General features: G+C 35.6%; 1 protein-coding gene across 1 annotated transcript in view; it reads right to left on the minus strand.

Moving 5' to 3' along the window:
* Positions 1–9,242: 9,242 nt before the first annotated feature.
* Positions 9,243–27,674, minus strand: part of ZNF804B (zinc finger protein 804B) — a 513,593-nt gene continuing 495,161 nt past the window's right edge. Inside the window, exons 3-4 of the mRNA XM_029233928.1 lie at positions 18,984–19,114; positions 9,243–12,928 (exon numbers count right to left, since the gene is read on the minus strand). Of these exons, the coding sequence (XP_029089761.1) occupies positions 9,268–12,928; positions 18,984–19,114 (3,792 nt within the window). The 3' untranslated portion in view covers positions 9,243–9,267. The remainder of the gene's footprint in view (positions 12,929–18,983; positions 19,115–27,674) is intronic.

Genomic DNA, 27,674 nt, shown 5'->3' on the forward strand with positions numbered 1-27,674 from the left:
GATTGGCTGAATGGATACAAAAACAAGACCTGTATATATGCTGTCTACAAGGGACCCACTTCAGACCTAGGGACACATACAGACTGAAAATGAGGGGATGGAAAGAGATATTCCATGCAAATGGAAATCAAAAGAAAGCTGCAGTAGCAATTCTCATATCAGACAAAATAGACTTTAAAATAAAGACTAGTACAAGAGACAAAGAAGGACACTTACAAAATGATCAAGGGATCAATCCAAGAAGAAGATATAACAATTGTAAATATTTCTGCACCCAACATAGAAGCACCTCAATACATAAGGCAAATGCTAACAGCCATAAAAGGGGAAATCGACAGTAACACAATCATAGTAGGGGACCTCAACACCCCACTTTCACCAATGGACAGATCATCAAAATGAAAATAAATAAGGAAACAAAAGATTTAAATGATACATTAAACAAGAGGGACTTAATTGATATTTATAGGGCATTCCATCCCAAGACTACAGAATACACTTTCTTCTCAAGTGCTCATGGAAGATTCTCCAGGATAGATCATATCTTGGGTCACAAATCAAGCCTTGGTAAATTTACGAAAATTGAAATTGTATCAAGTATCTTTTCTGACCACAACGCTATGAGACTAGATATCAATTACAGGAAAAAATCTGTAAAAAATACAAACACATGGAGGCTAAACAACACACTACGAAATAACCAAGATAACTGAAGAAATCAAAAAGGAAATCCAAAAATACCTAGAAACAAATGACAATGAAAACACGACGATCCAAAACCTATGGGATGCAGCAATAGCAGTTCTAAGAGGGAAGTTTATAACAATACAATGCTACCTCAAGAAACAAGAAACATCTCAAATAAACAACCTAAACTTGCACCTAAAGCGATTAGAGAAAGAATTAAACAAACCCAAATTAGCAGAAGGAAAGAAATCATAAAGATCAGATCAGAAATAAATGCAAAAGAAATGAAGGAAACAAGAGCAAAGATGAATAAAACTAAAAGCTGGTTTTTTTAGAAGAGAAACAAAATTGAAAAACTACTAGTCAGACTCAGCAAGAAAAAAAGGGAGAAGATGCAAATCAATAGAATTAGAAATGAAAAAGGAGAAGTAACAACTGACACTGCAGAAATACAAAGGATCATGAGAGATTACTACAAGCAACTGTATGCTAATAAAAGCAACAACCTGGAAGAAATGGACTAATTCTTAGAAAAGCACAAACTTCCAAGACTAAACCAGGAAGAAATAGAAAATATAAATGGACCAATCTCTGAAATTGAGACTGTGAATTAAAATCTTCCAACAAACAAAAGCCCAGGACCAGATGGCTTCACAGGCAAATTCTATCAAACATTTAGAGAATATCTAACATCTATTCTTATCAAACTCTTCCAAAGTATAGCAGAGGGAGGAACACTACCAAACTCATTCTACAAAGCCAGCATCACCCTGATACGAAAACCAGACAAAGATGTCACAAAGAAAAAAAACTACAGGCCAATATCCCTGATGAACAAAGATGCAAAAATCCTCAACAAAATACTAGCAAACAGAATCCAACAGCACATTAAAAGGATCGTACACTAGGATCAAGTGGGGTTTATCACAGGAATGCAAGGATTCTTCAATATACACAAATGAATCAATGTGATAAACCATATTAACAAATTGAAGAATAAAAACTATATGATCATCTCAATAGATGCAGAAAAAGCTTCTGACAACATTCAACACCCATTTATGATAAAAACCCTTCAGAAAGTAGGCATAGAGGGAACTTACCTCAACATAATAAAGACCACATATGACAAACCCACAGCCAACATCATTGTGAATGGTGAAACACTGAAACCATTTCTACTAAGATGAGGAACAAGACAAAGTTGCCCCCTCTCATCATTATTATTCAACATAGTTTTGGAAGTTTTAGCCACAGCAATCAAAGAAGAAAAAGAAATAAAAGGAATTCAAATTGGAAAAGAGGAAGTAAAACTGTCACTGTTTGCAGATCACATGATAGTGTACATAGAGAGTCTTAAATATGCTACCAGAAAACTACTAGAACTAATCAATGAACTTGGTAAAGTAGCAGAATACAAAATTAATGCACAGAAATTGCTTGCATTCCTATACACTAATGATGAAAATTCTGAAAGAAAAATTAAGGAAACACTCCCATTTACCATTGCAACAAAAATAATAAAATACCTAGGAATAATCCTACCTAAGGAGACAAAAGACCTGTATGCAGAAATCTATGACACTGATGAAATAAATTAAAGATGATATAAACAGATGGAAATATATACCATGTTCTTGTATTGGCCAAATCAACATTGTGAAAATGACTATACTACCCAAAGCAATCTACAGATTCAGTGCAATCCCTATCAATCTACCAATGACATTTTTCACAGAACTAGAACAAAAAATTTCACAATTTGTATGGAAACACAAAAGAACCTGAATAGCCAGAGCAATCTTGAGAGAGAAAAACGGAGCTGGAGGAATCAGGCTTCCTGACTTCAGACTATACTATAAAGCTACAGTAATCAAGACAGTATGGTACTGGCACAGAAAGAGAAATATAGATCAATGGAAACAGGATAGAAAGCCCAGTGATAAACCCACACACATATGGTCACCTTGTCTTTGATAAAGGAGGCAAGAGTATACAATGGAGAAAAGACAGCCTCTACAGTAAGTGGTGCTGGAAAAACTGGACAGCTACATGTAAAAGAATGAAATTAGAGCACTCCCTAACACCATACACAAAAATAAACTCAAAATGAATTAAAGATCTAAATGTAAGCCCAGACACTATAAAACTCTTAGAGGAAAACATAGGCAGAAAACTCTGTGACATAAATCACAAGAAGATCGTTTTTGACCCACCTCCTAGAGAAATGGAAATAAAAACAAAAATATACAAATGGGACCTAATGAAACTGAAAAGCTTCTGCACAGCAAAGGAAACCATAAACAAGACGAAAAGACAGCCCTCGGAATGGGAAAAAATATTTGCAAGTGAAGAACTGACAAAGCATTAATCTCCAAAATATACAAGCAGCTCATGCAGCTCAATATCAAAAAGCAAACAACCCAATCCAAAAAATAGGCAGAAGACCTAAATAGACATTTCTCCAAAGAAGATATACAGATTGCCAACAAACACATGAAAGGATGCTCAACATCACTAATAATTAGAGAAATGAAAATCCAAACTATAATTATGTATCACCTCATACTGGTCAGAATGGCCATCATCAAAAAATGTACAAACAATAAATGCTGGAGAGGTGTGTAGAAGAGGGAACTCTCTTGCAGTGTTGGTGGGAATGTAAACTGATATAGCCACTTTGGAGAACAGTATGGAGGTGTCTTAAAAAAGTAAAAATAGAACTACCATATGACCCAGCAATCCCACTACTGGGTGTATACCCTGAGATAACCATAATTCAAAAAGAGACATGTACCAAAATGTTCATTGCAGCTCTATTTACAATAGCCAGGACATGGAAGCAACCTAAGTGTCCATTCACAGATGAATGGATAAAGAAGATGTGGCACATATATACAATGGAATATTACTCAGCCATAAAAAGAAACGAAATTGAGTTATTTGTAGTGAGGTGGATGGACCTAGCGTCTGTCATACAGAGTAAAGTATGTCAGAAAGAGAAAGCAAATATCATATGCTAACACATATATATGGAGTCTAAAAAAAAAAAAAATGGTTCTGAGGAACCTAGGGGCAGGACAGGAATAAACACATAGACATAGAGAATGGATGTGGGGGCATGCGGAGGGGGAAGGGTAAGCTGGGACGAAGTGAGAGAGTGGCATTGACATAAATACACTACCAAATGTCAAATAGATAGCTAGTGGGAAGCAACCGCATAGCACAGGGAGACCAGCTCAGTGCTTTGTGTCCACCTAGAGGGGTGGGATAGGGAGGGTGGGAGGGAGACACAAGAGGGAGGGGATATGGGGATATACATATACATATAGCTGATTCACTTTGTTATACAGTAGCAACTAACACAACAATGTAAAGCAATTATACTCCAATAAAGATGTTAAAAAATAATAAAAGTACTCATCATGAAAAAAAAATTTGTATCTACATATGGTGATGAATGTTAAATGGACTTATTGTGATGATCATTTTGCAATATATGCAAATATCAAATCATTATGGTTTACACCTTAATGTTATATAAATTATATATTAATAAAAGTAATTTTAAAAACTTAAAATAATGCCATTTTTCTAATTCTGTATAATTCCTTTAGAATAACCTAATATTTCATAACTTTTCACCAGCTTCTTAACATCACTGTGTCCCATGGCGCTTGTAATCTACTAAACCCTTCATCTTACTGATAAACTAGAATTAGGCTCTGTCTCCTCAACAATCTATGTGTACAAGACTCTGTTAATTAAAGATAAATGTATGATTTGACATTTATTCGTGCTGAATTTCACCTTTCAAATTTTGTCCCATTTTTATGATTTTTGAATTTTTTTCACATGGTATTGTGCCATTCACTCCATTCCTGATCCTCTTGGGTTTGTGTTTTCCTCCTATCTGTTAGACATGCCTTCCATGATTTTGTCCACGTTTTATGAAATGTTGAATATAACAGACTACAACGCAAAGACTTGTAACCAGTCTCTACAACCCTCCCTCAAAAATGAAATTAGTCCAAGTCTCAATACTCTTGGGGTATAGTTGTTTAACTAGCAATTAAAGTACATTTGTCATATAGCACTGACTATTGTCCATAAGGATATTTATAAGAATCATAAAATGTCTCTCTATAAAATACCCACACATTTTACTATCTTTTGCCCCCAACTACCCACTTCATCACAATGTCTCTGGTCAAGGTAACAACCAAGCTCACGTAACTAAAAGAATACTTAATTTTCTATCCTCTTCTTACCTGACTCAGCAACATGTGACAGGGTTGATCACTCTCACTTCTTTGAGTCACTTTCTTTACTTGCCTTATAGGCACACATTGTTCTGATTTTTTCCTATGAAACTTGGAAGTTCATCATGGTCTCGTTTTTATGGGAAAAATATCTGAAAAAGAATGGATATATGGTTCCTTCTACTTCCACTCTTAAAATCAGAGTGAACTAGGGCTCAGTCTCTGAATATTTTATCCACCCTACCTACCCCTGTTGGTATTACCCAGGCTAATGGCTTCAGATTCTTTCTATACTTTAATAATTCCTGAAAGTATTTGTTCTTTTCACACCTCTACTCAAACTTCAGATTCATATTTCCAACTACCAACTCAATATCTCCACTTCAATATTTAACAGGCATCTCAAATAGAATATTTAAACCAATCCTCCTCTCCTCTCCTGTTCCTCCCACAGTATTCTGTATTTCAGTTATCAGTAAATCCATCCTCCTAGTTGCTTGTGCAAAAAGTACTCATATATCACCTCTGATTCCTTTCTTTGTCTTATACCTTACGCCCAATATGAAGCACATTTTCTCAGCCCTACCTTCAAAATAAATCCAGAGTCTCACCACATCTCAACATTTCCATTAGACTATCACTGAGCAAGTCACTGCATTCTCTTGCCTGAAACATTTCAACCTACTAATTGGCCTTCGTACTCCAATCTTCACTCCCCTAGCAATTATTCACAATGCAATAGCTGAACGACCCTGGTAAAATCTAAGAAGAATCATGTTGCTCATCTGCTAAAGTTATCCAATAGTTTCCATCTCACAGTAGAAGCCAGTCATTATAATGGTTGGCATGATCCCACATGATTTTGCTCCAAAATTTTTTCTCTGACCTTATCTCCTATAATTCTGTCTCTGAAACCTTCTTTCGCAGGCACATACTATGTTCTCATACTATCTTTTAAGTATGACAAGCATACCCAACGAGTTGTTGAAACCTGGTCTTCTCTTAGCCTAGAATGCTCACTTCCTTCAGGTCCTTGCTGAAATATCACTTTCACCGTGAAGCTTCCTCTGACTACCCTATTTAAAATTGTACTTTAGCCACTACTCCTGCCCAAGCACCGTTATCTACTTTTCCCTATTTATTTTCCTCAGCAGTGTTTATCATCATCTGGCATAGCATCATATCACTTGTCTATTCTGGTTTTTGTCTGCATGACTCAATTAGAATTAAATTATATTATGGCATTATTTCTAGTTTTGATTATTATTATATCAACACCAGTTAGATTACTGCCTAGCACATGGCCCTTAATATATACTTGTTAAATGAGAAAGAAAATAAAGTGAATAAAGGAAAAATAAAATACTTATGTTTTTGTACTATTTGTTTTTAGTATACCTGTTAGAGTTACTAATGATTATCTTTTCATCTTCATTAAACGCTCTGCTTAAAATTTTGTCTATAAATATGCTAACTTTTAAATCAGTAATACCTATATTAAATATTGTTCCTTTCATAAAAGTAGAGATGCTTGTTCTAATTTCTCTTCCAGTCTGCCTTAATTTCTCAAGGATGATTGATGTCATGAGGTCTTCTTTAGGAAATTTTAATATTCTATGGTAAGATTCTTGTAAATGTGAAGATTCAAACTTATTTGAAATGGCAAGGAAATAATTTTCTCTGTATGTTCCAAAACTCTTATCCATGTTGGTTCTATAATTTCCACTTTGAAGAACTTTCTCCTTAATAGGGAAAACAAAACAAAATCAGATTTAAGTAACACTACTTTATTATTATTGTTGTTGTTGTTATTAGATCATCTGCCTAGCAGTATGCAGAAGCAAAAAAAAATCTTATGATTTTCCCAATAAATGGGATATTTAAAAGGCATTGACTTAATCTCTGTTCATTTTTGATCCATAGCTATTGTCTTACTGTTTATATATGTATGGTACTTGAACAATTACTCTGAATGTTTTCCTCATTCAGTTTATATTGGACTGTTTAAAGGACTACATTTTTCTGCCTCAACCTCATTGGAATCTTTTGTAATGGTAGCTTTACCCATGTGATGCTACAACTTTTATAATTGCCTACCCTGGAGTACAAGTTATCTTTTATTTAAATGGTGAAGTCTGCTTTCCCTTAGTCCAAGACAGTAAGTATATCCAGTGAACATTTTCATTGCTGATAATACAAGATAGTCATTTCCATGCCATCAATTCATATCAATCTATCCTTGTTAGTCAAAATTAAGTGCCCAGTAGAGGTTCTCTATTCTAACCTTCTGAGAGGTTAAACTGTCACCAAGAGAATTATAAATATTAACCAGGTGCTGTCTTTTTCATAATAAGACTTCTAGTGAATTCCCATAATTACTCTGTCTTAGCGCTACATCAGCTTTGTAATCTGTTTTAGGAAACAGTCATCCACATTACTTTTCCTTTTATGTGCTGGGCCATTTGTCATCTATTTTTATAAGAAATATTCCATTTATTTCACTTTTTTTGAATCCACTCAATGTTTATCAATGTTCTTTTATAATCACTTTTATGGAGTTCCACACAGGTATAGAATTTCTTGCTATTTGATGTCTTGTTTCCATTTTTCTATTCCTTTTAGTTAAGCTAGGCTTTTTCACTGCCATACTCCAGTCAAAATTTCCATCCCACAAGTTTCTGGTGATATCTAGGAAACTACGTTGTTTATGTTAAAGTTTTTAATTCACTTTATTCTCTCTCTCTCTCTCTTCTCTCTTCATCTCTCCCTCACCAGCATCAAAGATGTCCTTTCCTACTGTTTTCAAGTGTTAAGAACTTAACCTTTCAACTTCATTTTCCTCAGCTGTACAGAGGAATGATAATACTGATCTCAAAATATCAATACATCTGTGAAGAGTAAATGAGATAGTGAGGGCTTAGTGCTCAACCTATCTTGGTGCACAGTAGGCCTTCAGTAAGTACAGCTCTCATTCCTGTGAAGCCAAGGCTGTATAAGCCATCCTTCTCATCTTCTAGTGGTAGAGGAGTTTGCATCATCATACACACAGTAGTGATGACTGATTACCTCTATTTTTGTTTAATTTGACTTTCTCTGAAACCCATGCTTATGGGGAATGTTCAGCCACACAAGTTTTCTTTCTTTTAAGAATATAAAATAATAAACAACTGGAGGGCCACTGAGAAATACAGATATAAGAAATGCAAATTCTGTGGGTCAGAAAACATTTTGGATGAATGTTTAAAATCATTTGCAAAATTATAGGAATGGTGATTTTATTCATCATCATTCATGGTATTTTATAAATATCTAGTAAAACTGAACAAAATACACTGAATACTTTTAAGATTTTTCTCAATAAATATCATGTAAAATTTTTGACATTTCCAAAGCTTTACCTCTCCAGTTATACATATGTTGGCTGAACACAGATTTCTGAGTAGGAGAATAAAGAAAACTTAACATTTTAGCCCCAATAATATTTGAAAGCTTGACCAATATATACAAAATATTACTCTGAGTATACTTTATTTTTTTATTTTGCATTAGCAAATACTAATGATAGTTTATATATGTTTTCTTATACAAAAATTAAACATTATTAATTTTAGATGTTGGTGATTCTTACAATTACAAAATTCTCTTGACATAGAAGTGTGTGAAATGAAGTTAATTCAATCTTCCACAGAAACTCAGCCATACAATCTGCATAAGACTGTTTTGCATTGAAGAGTAGTTTTCAATTTGAATTAGTCAGAAAATTTCTTGCCATCTCTTATTTCCTATGAAAATATAGTTTATATTGGTTGAAACATTGTATTGATTGAAAGGTTAGTCGACAGTGAACCACACAAACAATTTTTAACACATAATTTTCTTTCACTGACCTTTTATTATTACCTGATAAATAAAACCAAATATGCATTCATTCATTCACTTGTTCACTCGTTCAACGAACACCTAGAAGATAGAGTATTATGTTTCATTTAATTTTCTTTGTAATATTAATGATCTGCCTAACTTTTTTCTATTTTTTATAACATTATGTGAGAACTCATTCAAAAATATCTTTAACACGTTTCCCTCTACCTTTCCATCAAACTACTTTAAATTTGTCCAATTATTTTTGCAAATTAAAAGAAATCCTTAAAATGCTTGTATTTCAACATTGGCAATTCAGTTCATATTTCTATATTGGTCACATTTTGCATTGGTACCACTATTTTAAATCTTATAATAATCAGACCACTTTAAATACATAATTTTGTAGGTAGTGACAATTTGTTTTATTTATCCAGAAGAGGGGCTTTAACACCTGTTAGTTCAAGTGAGCTGACACATTTAAGGCCTCTTTCACTCCATTTAATGGTTGCATCTGACTGGAGCAAGAATGATGGCAAAGATCTTGACCTTGAAACAGTGGTTGAATTAAAGGATTCAAGTGGATGATAGAAGTTGTGGCCGGGTTGAAGTGAGGGCCAAACAATGTGGGGATAAATGCTGCAGGGGGCAGGGGCTGAAGTGTTATGTGAGATGGGTGGCAGGGAGCAGCAGTGACCAAGTGCAGGGGATGACCCGCTAAGAAAGTGGGGTGTGCAGGGATGATGGTTGGAGTCAGAGTTGAAAATGTGAATGGATTAAAATGTGGCTGGGAAAGAGGATGCAGATGAGCTATAGGGAGGTGACTGCTATGGGCATTTATGGAAGCCGAAACAAAATGCTGCAGGAACGTGTGGTGGATGGTGGTGAGAGAAGCCTGCTGGTGACCTGGAACTGTCTGTATAGCAGAGGCTGGAGAGAAGGCAGTGGGCCCTGCAGCCGGCACAACTCGAAGATGCTTTGATAGGAGCTGTTTCTGCATATGCTGCTGGGCTTGTAGCTGTAGGAGCTTATATTTATCTATTTCATCAGGTGAAAATGTTATGGGCTGTTGAATTAGTGGGGGAGAGAGAGATTTATGACACACTTCTAAGTCATCTGCTACTTTGTCATGCTTCTGCATAGTTCTGTCATAGTAAGAGTTTATATTCCCCTCTACCTGATTCGTATGCATGCTTACATCCTGTAAGTCTAGATTTATTTGGTCCTCTTTGGTCTCTGTTGAATCAGTAACACCAGTATATCTATTAGATGAGAAAGCACCAGGGAAATCTTTTGGTACTGGGTCACAGCTTTGAATAAAAGGTTGGACTTCACTAATTAATGACTCTGATTGTTCTTTTGTTGTTGGATACTTTTTCATGTTTGGTAACTGAGAATCTGCCACTACGTGAATTATACCTTTAGAAAGATGATCATCACAATCAGTGTCTACTAAAACAGTAAAATCATTTGTCTGGGAATTTTTGACTTTGTCTTTGTCAATAGTTCTTTGCATTGCACTACCTTTATCCTTTCTTCTTCTACTTGTGTTCTGTATTTTTTCAGACAAAGGCAATGCATGTCTGTTACAGCCTGGTGGTGTAAATTGCACTGTGCATTGGATTTGTGAAGGAGCCTCTGATTCATTTTTACAGCTGTTTGAAGAGACCTCAAAATGAGTTGATTGTTCCTGACATTTCTTGGCTTGTACTCTTTCTAAAAGACCTTTGGCTGTCAGGGGAGTCCTCTCTCCTTCTACAGTGTTCAACTCTGTGGTTTCTGAAGGGCTGCTTGAACAGTTCTTTAGAAGACAGCTGATATTCCCGGAGTTACATTGCATGGGTTTTACTTTTTCCAGATCACAAATATGAGGGCTGTCCAAAGACTGCTGACTTCTTTCACTTTTATTTAAGTAATACATTTTCTCTCTTGAGTAAGAGCCCAATCTGCTGTGCTGAGGTCCCTGGCAATTAGGTGGATTTTCACTGTTTCCAGCACAAGAAAACCGTGAGCTAGAATCACAACGGGCGATTCTCTTGGATTTTGACCCTGAAAATTGTTGATTTTTGCCCAGTTTATGTTTTCCTCTGCAGTGACCATAACCATGTTTTGAATATTTTTCATTTTTAACTGATTCCCACAACTTGCAGCCCCTGTCACTCTGGGTTTCAGACTGTGAGCAGTCACTCTTTGCTAGCTCATCAGATAAGAAGAGACAGCTGTGCTTTCGGCGTTTCCATTTGTGCCTTTCGACTGAGTTGTGTTCTCTTTTACAAAAGTAGAGCAAGTTACCTCTACCATGACTACTGGACCTATGCTTTGAACAAGTACTTCTCAAGCTGGATGTACTGCCAGGGGATGTGTCTGAAGGGCTAGAACATGTATTCACAGACACCTTTGGAGAACTTCTCTTGTAACTTGCTTTTCCACATCCAGAAACCCTGCTGGTCATACTGATGTGGTTACTATTCAAAATTACACTGAAGTCCTTTCCATGGTCACTGTGGCCCCTTACTGTGTAAGGACTAGAATTCCAGGTGAATTTATTCCCATCTTCAAAATCCAAATGAGGATCACAGGAAATCAGTTTATGTTTTTTAGTCCTAGAGATATAAGGAGAAAAAGATAGGCCCTCATTTGCATCATTTAGAATTGCCCTTTGACAGCTTTGCCAATGGGCCCTTGAAGGTTCCTTAAGTTCATTATCACTATTATTATTCTTTCTTACACAATTCTTTAGAGAGATATCACGGTAAGCAGGCACTTCAGGATTTTTCATTTCCAAATCACTTGCACTAAAATTATGTTCACTCGCACTGGGCTTAGAATTGTTGTAGCCCAAATTACATTTTCTCTGGAAATTTTCCCAATCTGGATTAGCTAACATCATCTTTGGTTTCAGAGACGGATTATCTTCTTGGATCAGTTTTTGTTGGTCTTTAATTAAACCTGAGACTTGGTTTTCCATTGTAATCTTCATTTCTGAGGGCTCTTTCAGCAATTCTGTTTTTAAGTCCTCTGGATAATGGCCATCCTTTGTGTTTCGAGAAAGCTTAAAATCAAAATATAATGGGTTGCAGCCATAAGAGATACAGGGCTCTGTTTTTGTAAAGAGAAGCAGTTCTGTAGGCCACTGGAGAGTGGTATGGCCATCCTTGCTTTGTACGTGGAGATAAGGCAGTGGTTTGGACTTCACATCACGGGGATATGCCTCTCTCACAAGACCTTGTACATTTCTGCTAACTCTTTCTATTTTATCTAATGATTTTTCTTTCTTCTCCTTTCTGGAGTTGGGATTCAGATGAACTGTACTGCTTTGTTCACTTGGCTCTATTGATGGAAGCTCATCCAAACATTCAAATATCCTAGCATCACTGTGCTTGTAAATGTTTGGTGGGCTGGAGGAAACATTTGCTTGGCATGAGTGATTACTGAGGTTTTCTGAAGTGTTCCTCACTGTATTTCTAGTTTCCTTTGCTCTGCTGGAAGGAGTAAAATCCACATCTGAAACATGAATGTTAGATTTACTGAATGAAGCATGAATGCCAATCGAATCTTCTAGTGTTTCATCAACAGAGTCATTTTTGTCTTGCAAAATTTCAGAACTTACGGAGAAGGTATTGTGTAAAATACTTTCCAGATGGCTTGATAAGATGTTTCTATCTTTTTCCTTAGTGAGGTGTGTATCTTCATTTGCAAACCTGCAGCGCATGCATTTCTCTGTGGTTTGTTTTGTTTTATAGACGGGTGACTTGTTACAGTCGTGGGTTTCTTCTGTGTTCTCACTGAAAACTGATGCTGAAGATTCTAATTTTAGATGCACTTTTTTGGAAAAAGAAAATGACACTCCTGTCCTGTGATTTGCATTGCTAAGATTTGAGGGTGTTTGTGGTACCTGATTTCCAAACAAACATCTGTCCGTTTGTAACTGGTGTTGATTTGGTGTGGTGGACTGCTGTTTATCAGAAATGCTTCTGGAGAGATTCTTTCCTTTAAGGAGAAGAGCACTCTTCATGCACGATACCTTTCTGCCACTCTTAACTGGGCAAATTCCTTGCTGGAGTTGCTTTTCTATAGCTACCCTGGGGGCTTTGTATGCTGGTCCATTTCCAGAAACACTGTAAATAGAATAAATATTTAAATGATTAAGACATCAGATTTGAAATCTTACCTATATGTGAACATTTTATAGTGTTTGATGATGGGTTCTGATACTATTTATTAACTATGTCTATTGTAATGTAACAATTTCACTATGCTTATATAACTCAGTATATCTATGTTTTATAGTGGCTATTTCTAAAATGCATCTCAAGTGGATTCTTTTGAAATTAGCAAAAAGCAGTAGCAGGTGAATATCTTATGCTAGTGCTGCAAAAGAAAATAAAGTATCGCATTTACATCACATTATGTCCTCCAGAACCTACTAATTCTTTGGAATACAGATTTAACATAATTTTGCAAAGAGTTCTCCAATCAGTGCCTTCACCTAAATAGGAAATAAAATGGAATTAAAAGTCACTTCCCAAGCATAAACTTATCTCTTTTATTTGCTTTTTTGTTTAAAGTTCTAGCATTCTATAATTTTTGTTTCCTCACTCTTAAAATTCTTTCATGTTTGTTTCCTTTTGAAACAGGATGCTTAGTTCTTTATTTATGATTTGTCATTAATTTGATCAATTATAAGAAAGTAATACTCATTTACATGCCATCTCAATATCTTCAATTAGTCTGAAATCCTTTTTTTAGCTTCTTACCAAAATATTTCTCTTCTATCTTTTTTTGCATATATGTTTTATCTTTTAACAGATCTTTAAAGATTATTCATTCTATCGAGCTTAACTAGTAATTCAGTCAGAAAACTGGAAAGAGCCATACATACAAGAGATGAAACTCTTCAGATTAAAATTGCCTCTAATGTTCTATCTATGAAACCCCTATGACAAAACAAATCTTATTGGAGGGAAAGCAATACAAATCACATCATTTTGAGTTGGCTTTCTTTTCCTTTTTCTTGCTTTGAGCTGGTTTGCTTTGAGCTGCTTTGCTTGTTTGCTTTGAGTTGGCTTTCTTTTCCTTTTTTTCATATTCTTGGATGTGTTTTGTCAGCCTTTTTCTATTTTCAAATTTTACTTCATTTTTATGCAGTCATTTATTGCTTGAGTAAACAGTACTAAAACAACTGATATCTTTTCCATATGTAGCTTAAATTCTAACGGGGAGGAGTCCTTTCCTAGCCCTCCATCTGAGAAATTCTTATTGCCTTTACTTAACTATTCAGCCAACTGTCATAGAACTCTGGTGTCATATTCCTTTTGTCCACCAAATTTCATGTACATTGCTTCACTGTCTTTATATGTTTACTATTACAGAGACATATTTAATTAGCCTCCTTTCATTCATATTGAAACAGATCTGCTCATGTATTTATATGGTTTTGTAAATTTTCCTTTTTATTTATATATAATATATTTTGTTATATTTATTACATACAACAAATTTTGTATATATATATATATATATTATATATATATATATACACATACATAAGTGTTATATATATATAACACTACCAGGCCATATTTACAAATTGATCTCTTTTGGTTAATTTTTGCCAGTATTTCTGGGCACTTCCAATTCAACTTTCTTCAGCTCAGATACATTTTCTTCTCTGACATCTCTGATTATTTCTTCTTCCCTGTCCTAGTTTCTTATCCTAGAATTTATAAGTTTAATTTATTTGCTCTCATGAATATATCTTTCAGTCTTACTACTCATATTAGTACTCTAGTATTTTTAGTCTTTTGTTCTGGTTCAGAAAAAAAATTTTGTTTTTAATTTCTGTTTTATGGATTCAATATTTTACAGTGACCAATATGTTGTTTACTATACCCATACAAATTTTAATTTACAAACAATAATTTTAGCCACCAGTCCTTAATAATTTCAGATTGTCCTCTCTCCATGAACTAATAATGTCTGTAGCTTTAGAGCTGTAGTGCTCCTTTGAATCTTGTGGAAAACTAATTTCAGAAAAAATTTTAAAGTGTCTGCTCCTTACAGTAACTATTTCATAATGAAAGCTTTTCTCTTATTCATCACATTAATCTTCTTTTTTGAATCATGTTTTACATTCTTTAGAGAAGGTGTTTAGGCATATTTAATATGAGAAATGGAAATACTCTAAGGTGGTATACAAATTACTGGATATTTCTTTCAAACATAAAGAGAAATAGGAAGCATAGAGGTTTACTATAGTTATTGGTCTTTTGAAAAGGTGCCTGTAGCCTGTGGATAGAAGGATGAGGTTTAGAAATACCTGCAGCACTGAATTTTGCCTCAGTGCCAAAAAGATTCTTTTCCATATTTTCCATTACTTTGGAATAAGTAGGAGTAATACATCTGCATTAAGTTACCTTCTCTAGCAACTTCAATCTGATATTATCTGTGCTACACTTAGCAAAAATTATTTCAAAAGTCTGGTGTATGTATATCATCACTCTACCCCTTCTGATTCCATTATGATGCAGATATTTGACTATTTTTATATTCCATTTTTTCCTTAATAATATAATATTTTTGCTTATTATTCTGGCAGAGTTTTGTGCATTTTCTTGCTTTGATTTATGTTAGTCTAAACATTCTTTCCTGTATTGTTGTTTCCTTTTACCATTTATCTTTCTAATATGTGTAAGCTTCTTCCTTTTATATTCTTTCAAATATTTTTAAACCTCTTTGCTCTTATTGTTTTTGTATTACATTTTGCTCTCCTTGTCCTTATTCTTGTTCTCACTTTACAGTTCAATATACACTTATGATTATATTTTGTCACAAGTTTAACATTTTATCCTCATTATTAACATTTTAGACCTCTTATTTTTATGCTTTAAACTTTTATCTCATTGCTTTGAAAACTTTAATTTCCCCTATCGTAATTTTTTTTTTTTTTTGGCCACACTGCAAGGCCTGGGGGATCTTAGCTCCCTGACCAGGAATCAAACCCGAGCCCCCTGCATCGGAAGTGAAAAGTCTTAACCACTGGACCGCCAGGGAAGGCCCTACCCATATTTTAAATCTAATTTACTTTTATTATTTTTTAAAATCCTAGTTTTCTATCTTTGTGGTATTTAAAATTCTATTATTTTAATTCAAGTTTATGCCTTATGACATAGTTAAAGGTTTAATCTTTATAGTCATACCCTCATTTATGATTTCACTGTCTCCTCTAGAACATTTAGTTTATTTCTGTATTTTTTACATAATTATTTTTATTTATAATTTTAAAATGACATTAGTTAGCCCTTTAGTTCTTATTAATGGATTGCCCACTCTGATAGTTCCCCCCAACTTCTAGTTCTTGGTAACTCAGCATATGCACAATTTAATTCTTTCCTGTTCAAGAAGTACATTTTCCAAACAGGAAACAAAGCACATCAAAATAACATGATTTCTTTAAGTGATGTAATTTCCTGATGTCCCACATTATCCAGCTCTTATGTAAAGACCTTTATATTCTCAGAATCAATGGTTCCACAGTTTTTAAAATTTGAAAAAATGTCCATATCAAGATGCACTATACGTAGACTTACACATAGTAGAAGTTTGCAAACAGAGTGAATCTCTCCCCTCCCCCAATAAAAGAACTAGTTTTGCTGAGGAACCATGTTGGGTTGATCTACCCAAGAGCTGACCAAGGTTGACTGCCCTTTTCAAGATCCATTAACAGTTTTCTGCCATCATTTTTTTCATCAGTCTGATTCAAATATTCTTACTACCAGTAAATTCACCTCTCTTCTCCACAGGGCCATGGAAGAACCTTCTTGTTATCTGTAGCATCTTACTCAGAAGCCCTCTTTATGAGAATAAAGGACAAAGGTTTTCCAGGGGAGAAGTAACCCAGGTGATTTTTTTTTTCACTTGTCAATTCAGCTGCCAAAATGAAAATATTTAATAATGCTATTAAGTGACTTCCCTTAAGCCAAGAGGCTACTTAATCAGAGAGAACAATTGCCTGGAGTGCAGATGGAAGGTAATAGAAAAAGAATGAAGTAATTTGCCTAGCTCCAAGTTATGTATCTGGAAAGCTGAATACCCATCATTTCCCTAACAATATGATCAGATTGGGACTTAGAGAGCCTACCTACTCTATAGAGGATATGGCTAGGTTTGTGTCTGTTTAATTGATAAGATTTTAAAAGAGCAGCTCAACCTCAGTAGAGTATATCTTTTAATTTCTTTTACTTTGGAAGACATTTCATGGGTAGATCTACAAACTTAGAACTCCTAAATGAAAGCATCATCACCATCACTATCACCATCATTAAGGCTCCTCTGATCCTTTGTCTATTTCTTCCAAAAGAAAATACAGAATCAGTAAGGAGAAATGTCAAAGTGTGACAACTTGCATAGTAACAGATGAACCAAAATTACATTAAGGCTACTCAGATTTTTTGTTGTGTGGCCTTAAAGAACCTATCTAAAGTGTGTATCTCTATAGCAAGGCTTGTCTTATTTTTTGTTTTTTTTGTACCTCATAATTAATCACCCAGGAATTAAATATCTTCCCTCAATTTTCTCCTGCATGCCACCTAATAACCATTAGACTTTTCCTTCTAAGTCCTGTTTTGACAAGGGCTGTCTGATATCTTATTGACAATGTGTTTGAATAACATATTTTAAGATCTTCATTGTGTTGGCAAGTAAAAAGTTCAGTACCAGATATGTGTCCTGTTTCTATGATCATATGCTCCCTAAGAGCATGCATTTTTGTATTAACCTCACCTCTGGACACATGGTCTTCCAACCTTTATTTTTTCTTTATACCAAATTTCTCATTTATTTTTAATATGATTATATTTTCTTGTATTTTTATAGGCAAATTAAATTACTCTAAGACAGTGGTGCAAATACATGAATATTTGAAGGCTGAATACTGTGTCTTTACTCATAATTGATCCTAAAAAATAAATATTTTCTTAAAAGTAAATATGAGGTCTAATATTTTCTGCTAATATAATTGAGTTGTTCACTCCCAAGCTTATTGTATATCGTTTTTCTTTTTCCTTTTTTTATAAATTTATTTATTTACTTTTGGCTACTTTGGGCCTTTGTTGCTGCATGTGGGCTTTCTCTAGTTGCAGCGAGCAGGGACTACTCTTCGTTGTGGTGTGTGGGCTTCTCATTGCGGTGGCTTCTCTTGTTGCACAGCATGGGCTCTAGGCAAATGGGCTTCAGTAGTTGTGGCACACAGGCTCTGTAGTTGTGGCTCCCAGGCTCTAGAGCACAGGCTCAGTAGTTGTGGCACACGGGCTTAGTTATTCTGCAGCATGTGGGATCTCCCTGGACCAGGGCTCGAATCCGTGTCCCCTGCATTGGCAGGCGGATTCTTAACCACTGCACCACCAGGGAAGTCCTGTATATTGTTTTTCATTTAAACAATAGGAGTTTAAATTCTGGCACAGATCTATAAGTGTTACAATTCACCAGAATGCTGTCAACTACATTAATTAGCTACATTAGTGTTCTACACTATGATTCATATGAACACAAATCACAATTTGCAAATGTAATTGAGTTCCAGGTAACAATCTCCTCACTTCAAAATGTTCAGCAGTTCTAAGCTCATGTAAAACTTCTATTTTTCAGCTACAAGAATGTATTAGTATAATGCTTGTTATAATTGTCAACTTAAAAGGCACTGTGTGGTAAATTTAACTGCATTAATTACATCTTGTTTGTCATCCAGACAATGATAGTACCATTTATTCTAGTTTCAGGTGTGTGCAGAAGAATGCACAGAAGATTTAGTTCCTCCCCAAAAAGATGCATTGCTATTTATGGTTTTCAAAATTAATATTACAAAACTCAAAATAATTAGAAAGAGATATATAGATCCATATAAATCACCTGGATAGAATAAATGCTAGTATATTAGAATCATTCTTGGATCATTTCATTAAAGAACACATTAACCATATTGGGAAAGAAAAAACCCAGATGTCAAAGTCATTAATTTATAGACTTTTAACTATTAGGAACATTTGCCTTCAGATATATCTGTTGATTAATTATAATTTGTTTACATTGCTATAGTGAACCAAGTAAATTTATCACTGAAATTTCCCCAGAAGTTGAAGAGAGTTTTGAACCATCTTAGGCACCTTTAATTCTTACCATTCAGACTGTTGCCTTAACTCAGCCAGCTGATGAAGTCGCTTAAGTGCTTTTTCTTGTTTCTTTTCATCTTTCCATGACTTGGAAGCTACATTTCTAGCAAATTCACGTTGCTTTAATTCTTTCAGTCTCTGTGGACAAAAGAAGACAAACAGAAAGGACACTATGAATAAGTAATATATCTTTTTCCAACCAAAAACTTCCTTTTTAAACTTTGTCCTGGGTACAAAGGTGAATTTTTGGATAGGGAGAGTAAAAGCAACTTCTCCATCAATTCTATTCTCTGCTCCAAGATAAATTTAGTTGTCAACTGGGTTATTTATCAAAGCTTGTCACAGTCACTGCAGAAATGTGCTGCAAAGTTGGACCCCAGTCCTGACAAGGACCACCGTGGGTATGTATTTGCAATCATCTCTGTGCCTGTGAAAACATAAATGGGGAAAATGTGCAATATATAAATGTGTATAAAGGGAGAGGAAGTTATGGGATGCACTTTCCTCCATGCACTGTCTCCAGCCCTTTCACTTATAAAACATATTTACTCTCATTCCTGAAAATTGGTGTGATTAAATACACTGGGTGAAATGAGCTTGTTTCAGTAAAGAACATCTGTTATTGTGAAAAGATTTAGTTCAAAGTTCTAAATGCAATTCTTAACTCATTTTTTTTCTGGTGGAGATATTTATCTAATTCAAATTTCTGTATTGTATCCAGAAGGAAAAAAATGGGTCAGGGATTTAAACTCAGGATAGAGGCTTGGCCTTGCTTGATTTAAATTTAATTACTACTTCTTTTAATTAATCTTTTCTGTAAAACAATTGGCTTACATGGAGATTGGATGTTACTCGTTACCTGTTCAGATTTCTACTTCAGAAGCTCACCTAATGATACTGAACAAATTGAGAAACAGTCACAATCAAATGAGCATCTTGAAGTTTGGGTCTTAATCCTGATTTAAGAGTATGTTTGAAGATTAGCCTTTCTTAACCCATATAAAGTGACTTTAAACTACCTGAGATCTGTGTCCGTTTAATCTGCTTTTATTTCCCAAATCAAGTATAAAAACATGTTTTCCAGGAATGACAAAAACTACATAGCTATCAAGTGAGATAATAACTTTGTAGTAGACTATCCCCCCACCCCCATAGAACAAGTGCCAAGACCTTTAACAATCATTAGATTCCTTCCTGAAAGGGAACATACTCAGGGGAGATGATAGCCAAATAACTGCTTCCAGGCTAAGTATTTAAGGAAGGAGGCAGAGTATTCTTTCAAAGAGAGAATACTCTGAGCACAAAGAGCAAGTGTTTCACAGAACTAGAAACAGCCACAGGGAGAAGAGTAGTGTCAACCTGAACTCAGTTTTTGACAAAAGCTTCAGAGCCTTTTAAAAACCAGAAGTTTTCAAAAAATAAAATTATGGCCCATGGTTATCAGAAAAAAAAAAAAAGGATCAACAATTCTCTAGAGCTGATAACAGCACAGGGTCTAAACCTTAAAGGATAGCCTTGGTCAGAAGACAGAAAAGCTTATAAAAATTTGCATTTCTACTACCCTTCTACTCACACTTCCTCAGCCCCCATGTGCACAATCATCTAGTTCTTGGGGTTAAGGCTTATCTTATGAGTAAAGACCTTTTGGAAATCATGCAACATAATTTAGGAGCCCACAGAGAGTGTAGTTCAACTGCATCAAAGAAAGACCATGGTTACTTTGGTAAAGAGGAGAGGGATTTTTTTTTTTTTAACTCTCAGTTACTTTTGAACATAAAATACTCTACAATATATTTATTTAATATTTGGTATTACTAGTATAAAAAACCTGAACCACCTAGGAGAGGAAGCTGATTCATTTACTCACAATATCTGATACTTGAATCTCATTATTGGAATCCTGTTTGCAACTTCCAGGTATACCTGTTTCTTTCACTAGCCTTTCAGATTCCAATACTGTACTCCTATATCTGAGTTACAGAAATGATTGAGAATTTGGTCTCATTCATCCAACAGCAAATACTGTTAACTCCTACTAGGTACTAGGGATATAGAAATGTACAAATCAACTATTTTTCCCTCAAGGGAGACAGACAAATGAACAGATACTTTTATAAGATAGTATTGAGTTTCTTAACAGGAGTGGACACAAGATGCTTTGGAAGCACACAGGAAAAGTTAAGATAGATTAGGGGGTGGGATGGAGCATTGCTGTGTTGAGGAAGTCAGCAAAGTTAAAATACTTTTAAGGAACACAGAAAACTGGAAGAAGACCTCTAGCTACAGTCTTGGCTTGGCCCATGCCGAGTGCTCAAGACTATGCAGAGGAATCCCCCCAGAGATCTGCAGAGGGAGCCCTTCAAAATTTCACCATACTGATGAGCAGTGCATGTGTGTGAGGCAAATATTCCAGGCCAAGAAAAGAACCACCTGCAATAACTAAAGGAAACAATGCCTAGCATTCATATAGAACCAGGAATAGTGCCTGTTCTTACCAACAAAATTAGAAAAGCTCTTGGGACATTGAGTAGAGAATTCAGGGAGCCTTGCTTCACTAGAGAATAATTAGCCATAGATTAAACACTATTTTACATTTGCCTAACAAATGATTTTCATCATTTTATCAAGAAGTAAAAGTATAAATCTGATTCCAAGTAACATAACTGCATTTCAGAACCAAATCCAAGAATATTTAAAAAATACAAAAATTCACAAACAAGGGAAAATTAATGACATCCAACATACAATCAAAGATTTTTAGACATGCAAAGAAGTGCCAAGACACAGCCAAAAATAAGGAAGTCAACCAACTAAAACCAATACAGAACTGACACAGATGATAGAATTGGCAGATCACTGCATTAAGACAGTTATAACTGTATACCATATATTCAAAAAGTAGAAAAGACACAGTGGACAATTGCGTGATTGGAGTCTCTGAAGAAAGGGGAGGGAATATTTGCAAATATAATGGGTGAAAATATTCCAAATTTTCTGAAAACTCTAAATCCACAGATTCCCACCCCCACCCCCCAAAACCTCAAGCGCAAGTAACATGAAGACAATTACACCAAGGCTCAACATAATCAAATTTTTCAAAACCAGGAAAAAAATGAAAAATTTTAAAAGCATCCAGAGAGAAAAGATATATTTCTGTACAGAAGAATGAATACTAGGATGGCAGAAGAATTCTCACTGGAAAAAGGCAATTGAGAATACAATGGAGCAACAACTTGAAATTTCTGAAAGAAAATTTAAAACTATTCAAAATAAAATTCTATACCCAGTGAAAATATCCTTTTTTAAAAAAGGTGAAATAGAGATGATTTCAAACATTAAAAGCTGAAAGAATTTAACAGCAGCACACCCACATGATAAGAAATAAAGAATATCACTGAAGAAAAGGAAAATATTAACAGGTAGATATATGTGTCCACAAAAAAGAATGAACACCAGAAATAGTAACTATAATGATGAATAAGACATATTCTTTATTATTTGAACGTATCTGGACTGTTTAACAAAAAGACAATAGCTATGTATTTTGGTGTTTATAAAAAATTTATAAATAAAATATTTGACAATGATAGCTTGAAGCCCAAGAGAGGAGAAATGACATATAATATTGATAGGTCTTATTCTATGCATGAAATAATATAGTAACAATTGAAGGCAGACTGTGATAAGTTAAAGAAATATACTATATATCCTACAGCAACCATTTAAATAACAAAACAATGTGTTTCAGCCAATAGGACACCAAAGAAGATAAAAGAAAATAATTAAATTTACTCAATCCGAAAGAAAGCATAAAAAAGTAAAAAGGAAATTAAAATAGATGGGACAATTATAAAACAAATAGCAGTATCACAAAATCTAAATATATCACTAACCAAATTAAATGTAAATGGTCTAAACACTGGAATTAAGAGGTACAGAATGACAGTTTCAATTAAAAAAAAGCAAGATCAACTATACATTGACTATAAAAACAAACTTCAAAATAAAGACAAGATGAGTTAAAAGAAAAAAATGTAAAGAGATATATCATGTCAACACTAGTCAAAAAAAAGATGGAGGGGAGGACCCTCAAGATGGCAGAGGAGTAAGACATAGAGATCACCTTCCTCCCCACAAATACATCAAAAATACATCTACATGTGGAACAACTCCTACGAAACACCTACTGAACGCTGGCAGAAGACCTCAGACTTCCTAAAAGGCAAGAAACTCCCCACATACCTAGGTAGAGTAAAAGAAAAAACAGAGACAAAAGAATAGGGATGGAACCTGCACCTCTCAGAGGGAGCTGTGAAGGAGGAAAACTTTCCACACACTAGGAAAGTTTAGCAGAGATGGGGGTGGGCAGGGGGGAAGCTTCAGAGTCACAGAGGAGAGCACAGCAACAGGGGTGCAGAAGGCAAAGCAGAGAGATTCCTGCACAGAGGATCGCTGTTGACCAGCACCCACCAGCCTGAGAGGCTTGTCTGCTCACCCACTGAGGTGAGTGGGGCTGGGAGCTAAGCTTCGTAATCCAGAGGTCAGATCCCAGGGAGAGGACTGGGGTTGGCTGCGTGAACACAGCCTGAAGGGGGGTAGTGAACCAAACCTAGCTGGAACGGAGACCACGAAAAAGTCTGGAACTGCATAAGAGACAAGAGACCATTGTTTCTGCGTGTGCGAGGAAAGGGGATTCAGAGCACCGCCTAAATGAGCTCCAGAGATGGGCGTAAGCCACGGCTATCAGCGCGGACAGCAGAGATGGGCATGAAATGCTAAGGTTGCTGCTGCAGCCACCAAGAAGCCTGTGTGCAAGCACAGGTCACTATCCACACCTCGCCTTCTGGGAGCCTGTGCAGCCCACCACTGCCAGGGTCCCGTGACCCAGGGACAACTTCCCTAGGAGAACACATGCGTGCCTCAGGCTGTTGCAATGTCACGCAGGCCTCTGCCGCTGCAGGCTTGCCTTGCAGTCCATACCCCTCCCTTCCCCTGACCTGAGTGAGCCAGAGCCCCCTAATCAGCCACTTCTTTAACACCCTCCTGTCTGGGTGAAGAACAGATGTAACAGGGGGACCTATATGCAGAGGCAGGGCCAAATCCAAAGCTGAACACTGGGAGCTGTGCGAACAAAGAAGAGAAAAAGAAATCTCTCCAAGCAGCCTCAGGAGCAGTGGATTAAACCTCCACAATCAACTTGATGTACCCTGCATCTGTGGAATACCTGAATAGACGACGAATCATCCCAAAATTGAGGTGGTGGACTTAGGAAGCAACTGTAGACTTGGGGTTTGCTTTCTACATCTAATCTCTTTTTGGTTTTATTTTTATCTTAGTTTAGTACTTAGAACTTATCATCATTGGTGGATTTATTTATTGATTCAGTTGCTCTCTTTTTTTTAATATATATATAATTTTCTCTTTTTCCCTTTTTGTGAGTGTGTGTATGTGTATGCTTATCTGTGTGATTTTCTGCATATAGGTTGCTTTTACCATTTGTCCTAGGGTTCTGTCTGTCCGTTTTTTTTTTTTTTTTCTTTTTTTACTATACATTTCAGTGCTTGTTACCCTTGGTGGTTTTCTTTATTGGTTTGGTAACTCTCTTCTTTCTTTCTTATTTCTTTATTACTTTTTTAGATTTAATAATTTTTTTTTATTTTAATAACTTTAAATATTTTATTTTTTTCTTTCTTTCTATTTTTACCCCCCTTTTCTTCTGAGCTGTGTGAATGACAGGGTCTTTGTGCTCTGGCCGGGTGTGAGGCACGAGCATCTTAGGTGGGACAGCTGAGCTCAGGACACTGGACCACCAGAGACCTCCCAGCTACATGGAATATCAATCAGTGAGAGTGCTCCCAGTGATCGCCGTCTCGATGCTAACACCCAGCTACACTCAATGACCAGCAAGCTCCAGTGCTGGACACCCCATGCCAAAAAACTAGAAAGACAGGAACACAACCCTACCTATTAGCAGAAAGGCTGCCTAAAATCAAAATAAGTTCACAGACACGCCAAAGCACACCACCAGGCACAGTCTTCCCCACCAGAAAGACAAGGTCCAGACTCATCTACCAGAACACAGGTACCAGTCCGCTCCACCAGGAAGCCTACACACCCACTGAACCAACCTTACCCACTGGGAGCAGACACGAAAAACAATGGGAACTATGAACCTGCAGTCTGCATAAAGGAGACCCCAAACACAGTAAGTTATGCAAAATGAGAAGAGAGAAATACACAGCACATGAAGGAGCAAGGTAAAAACCCACCAGACCAAACAAATGAAGAGGAAACAGTCAGTCTACCTGAAAAATAATTCAGAGTAATGACAGTAAAGATGATCCAAAATCTTGGAAATAGAATGGAGAAAATACAAGAAACGTTTAACAAGGACCTAGAAGAACTAAAGAGCAAACAAACAATGATGAACAACAAAATAAATGAAATTAAAAATTATCTGGAAGGAAACAATAGCAGAATAACTGAGGCAGAAGAACGGATAAGTGACCTAGAAGATAAAATAGTGGAAATAACTACCACGGAGCAGAATAAAGAAAAAAGAAAGAAAAGAATTGAGGACAGGCTCAGATGTCTGGGACAACACTAAATGCACCAACATTCGAATTATAGGTGTCCCAAAAGAAGAAGAGAAAAAGAAAGGGACTGAGAAAATATTTGAAGAGACTATAGTTGAAAACTTCCCTAATATGGGAAAGGAAATAGTCAATTAAATCCAGGAAGCACAGAGAGTCCCATGCAGGATAAATCCAAGGAGAAACACACCAAGACACATATTAATCAAACTATCAAAAATTAAATACAAAGAAAAAATATTAAAAGCAGCAAGGGAAAAGCAAAAATAACATACAAGGGAATCCCCATAAGGTTAACAGCTGACCTTTCAGCAGAAACTCTGCAAGCCAGAAGGGACTGGCAGGACATATTTAAAGTGATAAAGGGAAAAAATTACAAACAAGATTACTCAACCCAGCAAGGATCTCATTCAGATTCCATGGAGAAAGTAAAATCTTTACATACAAGCAAAAGCTAAGAGAATTCAGCACCATCAAACCAACTTTACAACAAATGCTAAAGGAACTGCTATAGGCAAGAAACACAAGAGAAGGAAAAGGCCTACAATAACAAAACCAAAACAATTAAGAAAATGGTAATAGGAGCAAACATATCAATAACTACCTTAAATGTAAATGGATTAAATGCTCCAACCAAAAAACATAGACTGGCTGAATGGATACAAAAACAAGACCTGTATATATGCTGTCTACAAGAGACCCGCTTCAGACCTAGGGACACATACAGACTGAAAGTGAGGGGATGGAAAAAGATATTCCATGCAAATGGAAATCAAAAGAAAGCTGAAGTAGCAATTGTCATATCAGACAAAATAGACTTTAAAATAAAGACTAATACAAGAGACAAAAAAGGACACTACATAATGATCAAGGGATCAATCCAAGAAGATATAACAATTGAAATATTTCTGCACCCAACATAGGAGCACCTCAATACATAAGGCAAATGCTAACAGCCATAAAAGGGGAAATCGACAGTAACACAATCATAGTAGGGGACTTTAACACCCCAGTTTCACCAATGGACAGATCATCCAAAATGAAAATAAAGAAAGAAACACAAGCTTTAAATGATACATTAAATAAAATGGACTTAATTGGTACTTATGGGACATTCTATCCAAAAACAACAGAATACACTTTCTTCTCAAGTGCTCATGGAACATTCTCAAGGATAGATCATATCTTGGATCACAAATCAAGCCTTGGGAAATTTAAGAAAACTGAAATTGTATCAAGTATCTTTTGTGATCACAACGCTATGAGACTACATACCAATTACAGGAAAAAATCTGTAAAAAATACAAACACATGGACGCTAAACAACACACCACTAAATAACCAAGAGACCACTGAAGAAATCAAAGAGGAAATAAAAAAATACCTAGAAACAAATGACAATGAAAACATGACGACCCAAAACCTATGGGATGCAGCAAAAGCAGTTCTAAGAAGGAAGTTTATAGCAATACAATACTACCTTAAGAAACAAGAAAAATCTCAAATAAACAACCTAATCTTACACCTAAAGCATTTAGAGAAAGAATAACAAAAAAACTCCAAAGTTAGCAGAAGGAAAGAAATCATAATGATCAGATCAGAAATAAAAGAAAAAGAAATAAAGGAAACAAGAGCAAAGATCAATAAAACTAAACGCTGGTTCTTTGTGAAGATAAACGAAATTGATAAACCATTAGCCAGACTCATCAAGAAACAAAGGGAGAAGACTCATAATAATAGAACTGGAAATAAAAACGGAGAAGTAACAACTGACACTGCAGAAATACAAAGGATCATGAGAGATTACTACAAGCAACTGTATGCCAATAACATCAACAACCTGGAAGAAATGAACAAATTCTAAGAAAAGCATAACCTCCTGAGGCTGAACTAAGAAGAAACAGAAAATATAAACTGACCAATCACAATCACTGAAATTGAGACTGTGATTAAAAATCATCCGACAAACAAAAGCCCAGGACAAGATAGCTTCACAGGCGAATTCTATCATACATTTAAAGAAGAGTGAACACCTATCCTCAAACTCTTGCAAAATATAGCAGAGGGAGGAACACTCCCAAACTCATTCTATGAGGCCACCATCA

The sequence above is a fragment of the Monodon monoceros genome, unplaced genomic scaffold (genome assembly GCF_005190385.1).
Source record: "Monodon monoceros isolate NGI ecotype Baffin Bay Population unplaced genomic scaffold, NGI_Narwhal_1 Super_Scaffold_2, whole genome shotgun sequence".
In the NCBI taxonomy this organism is placed as follows: Eukaryota; Metazoa; Chordata; class Mammalia; order Artiodactyla; family Monodontidae; genus Monodon; species Monodon monoceros.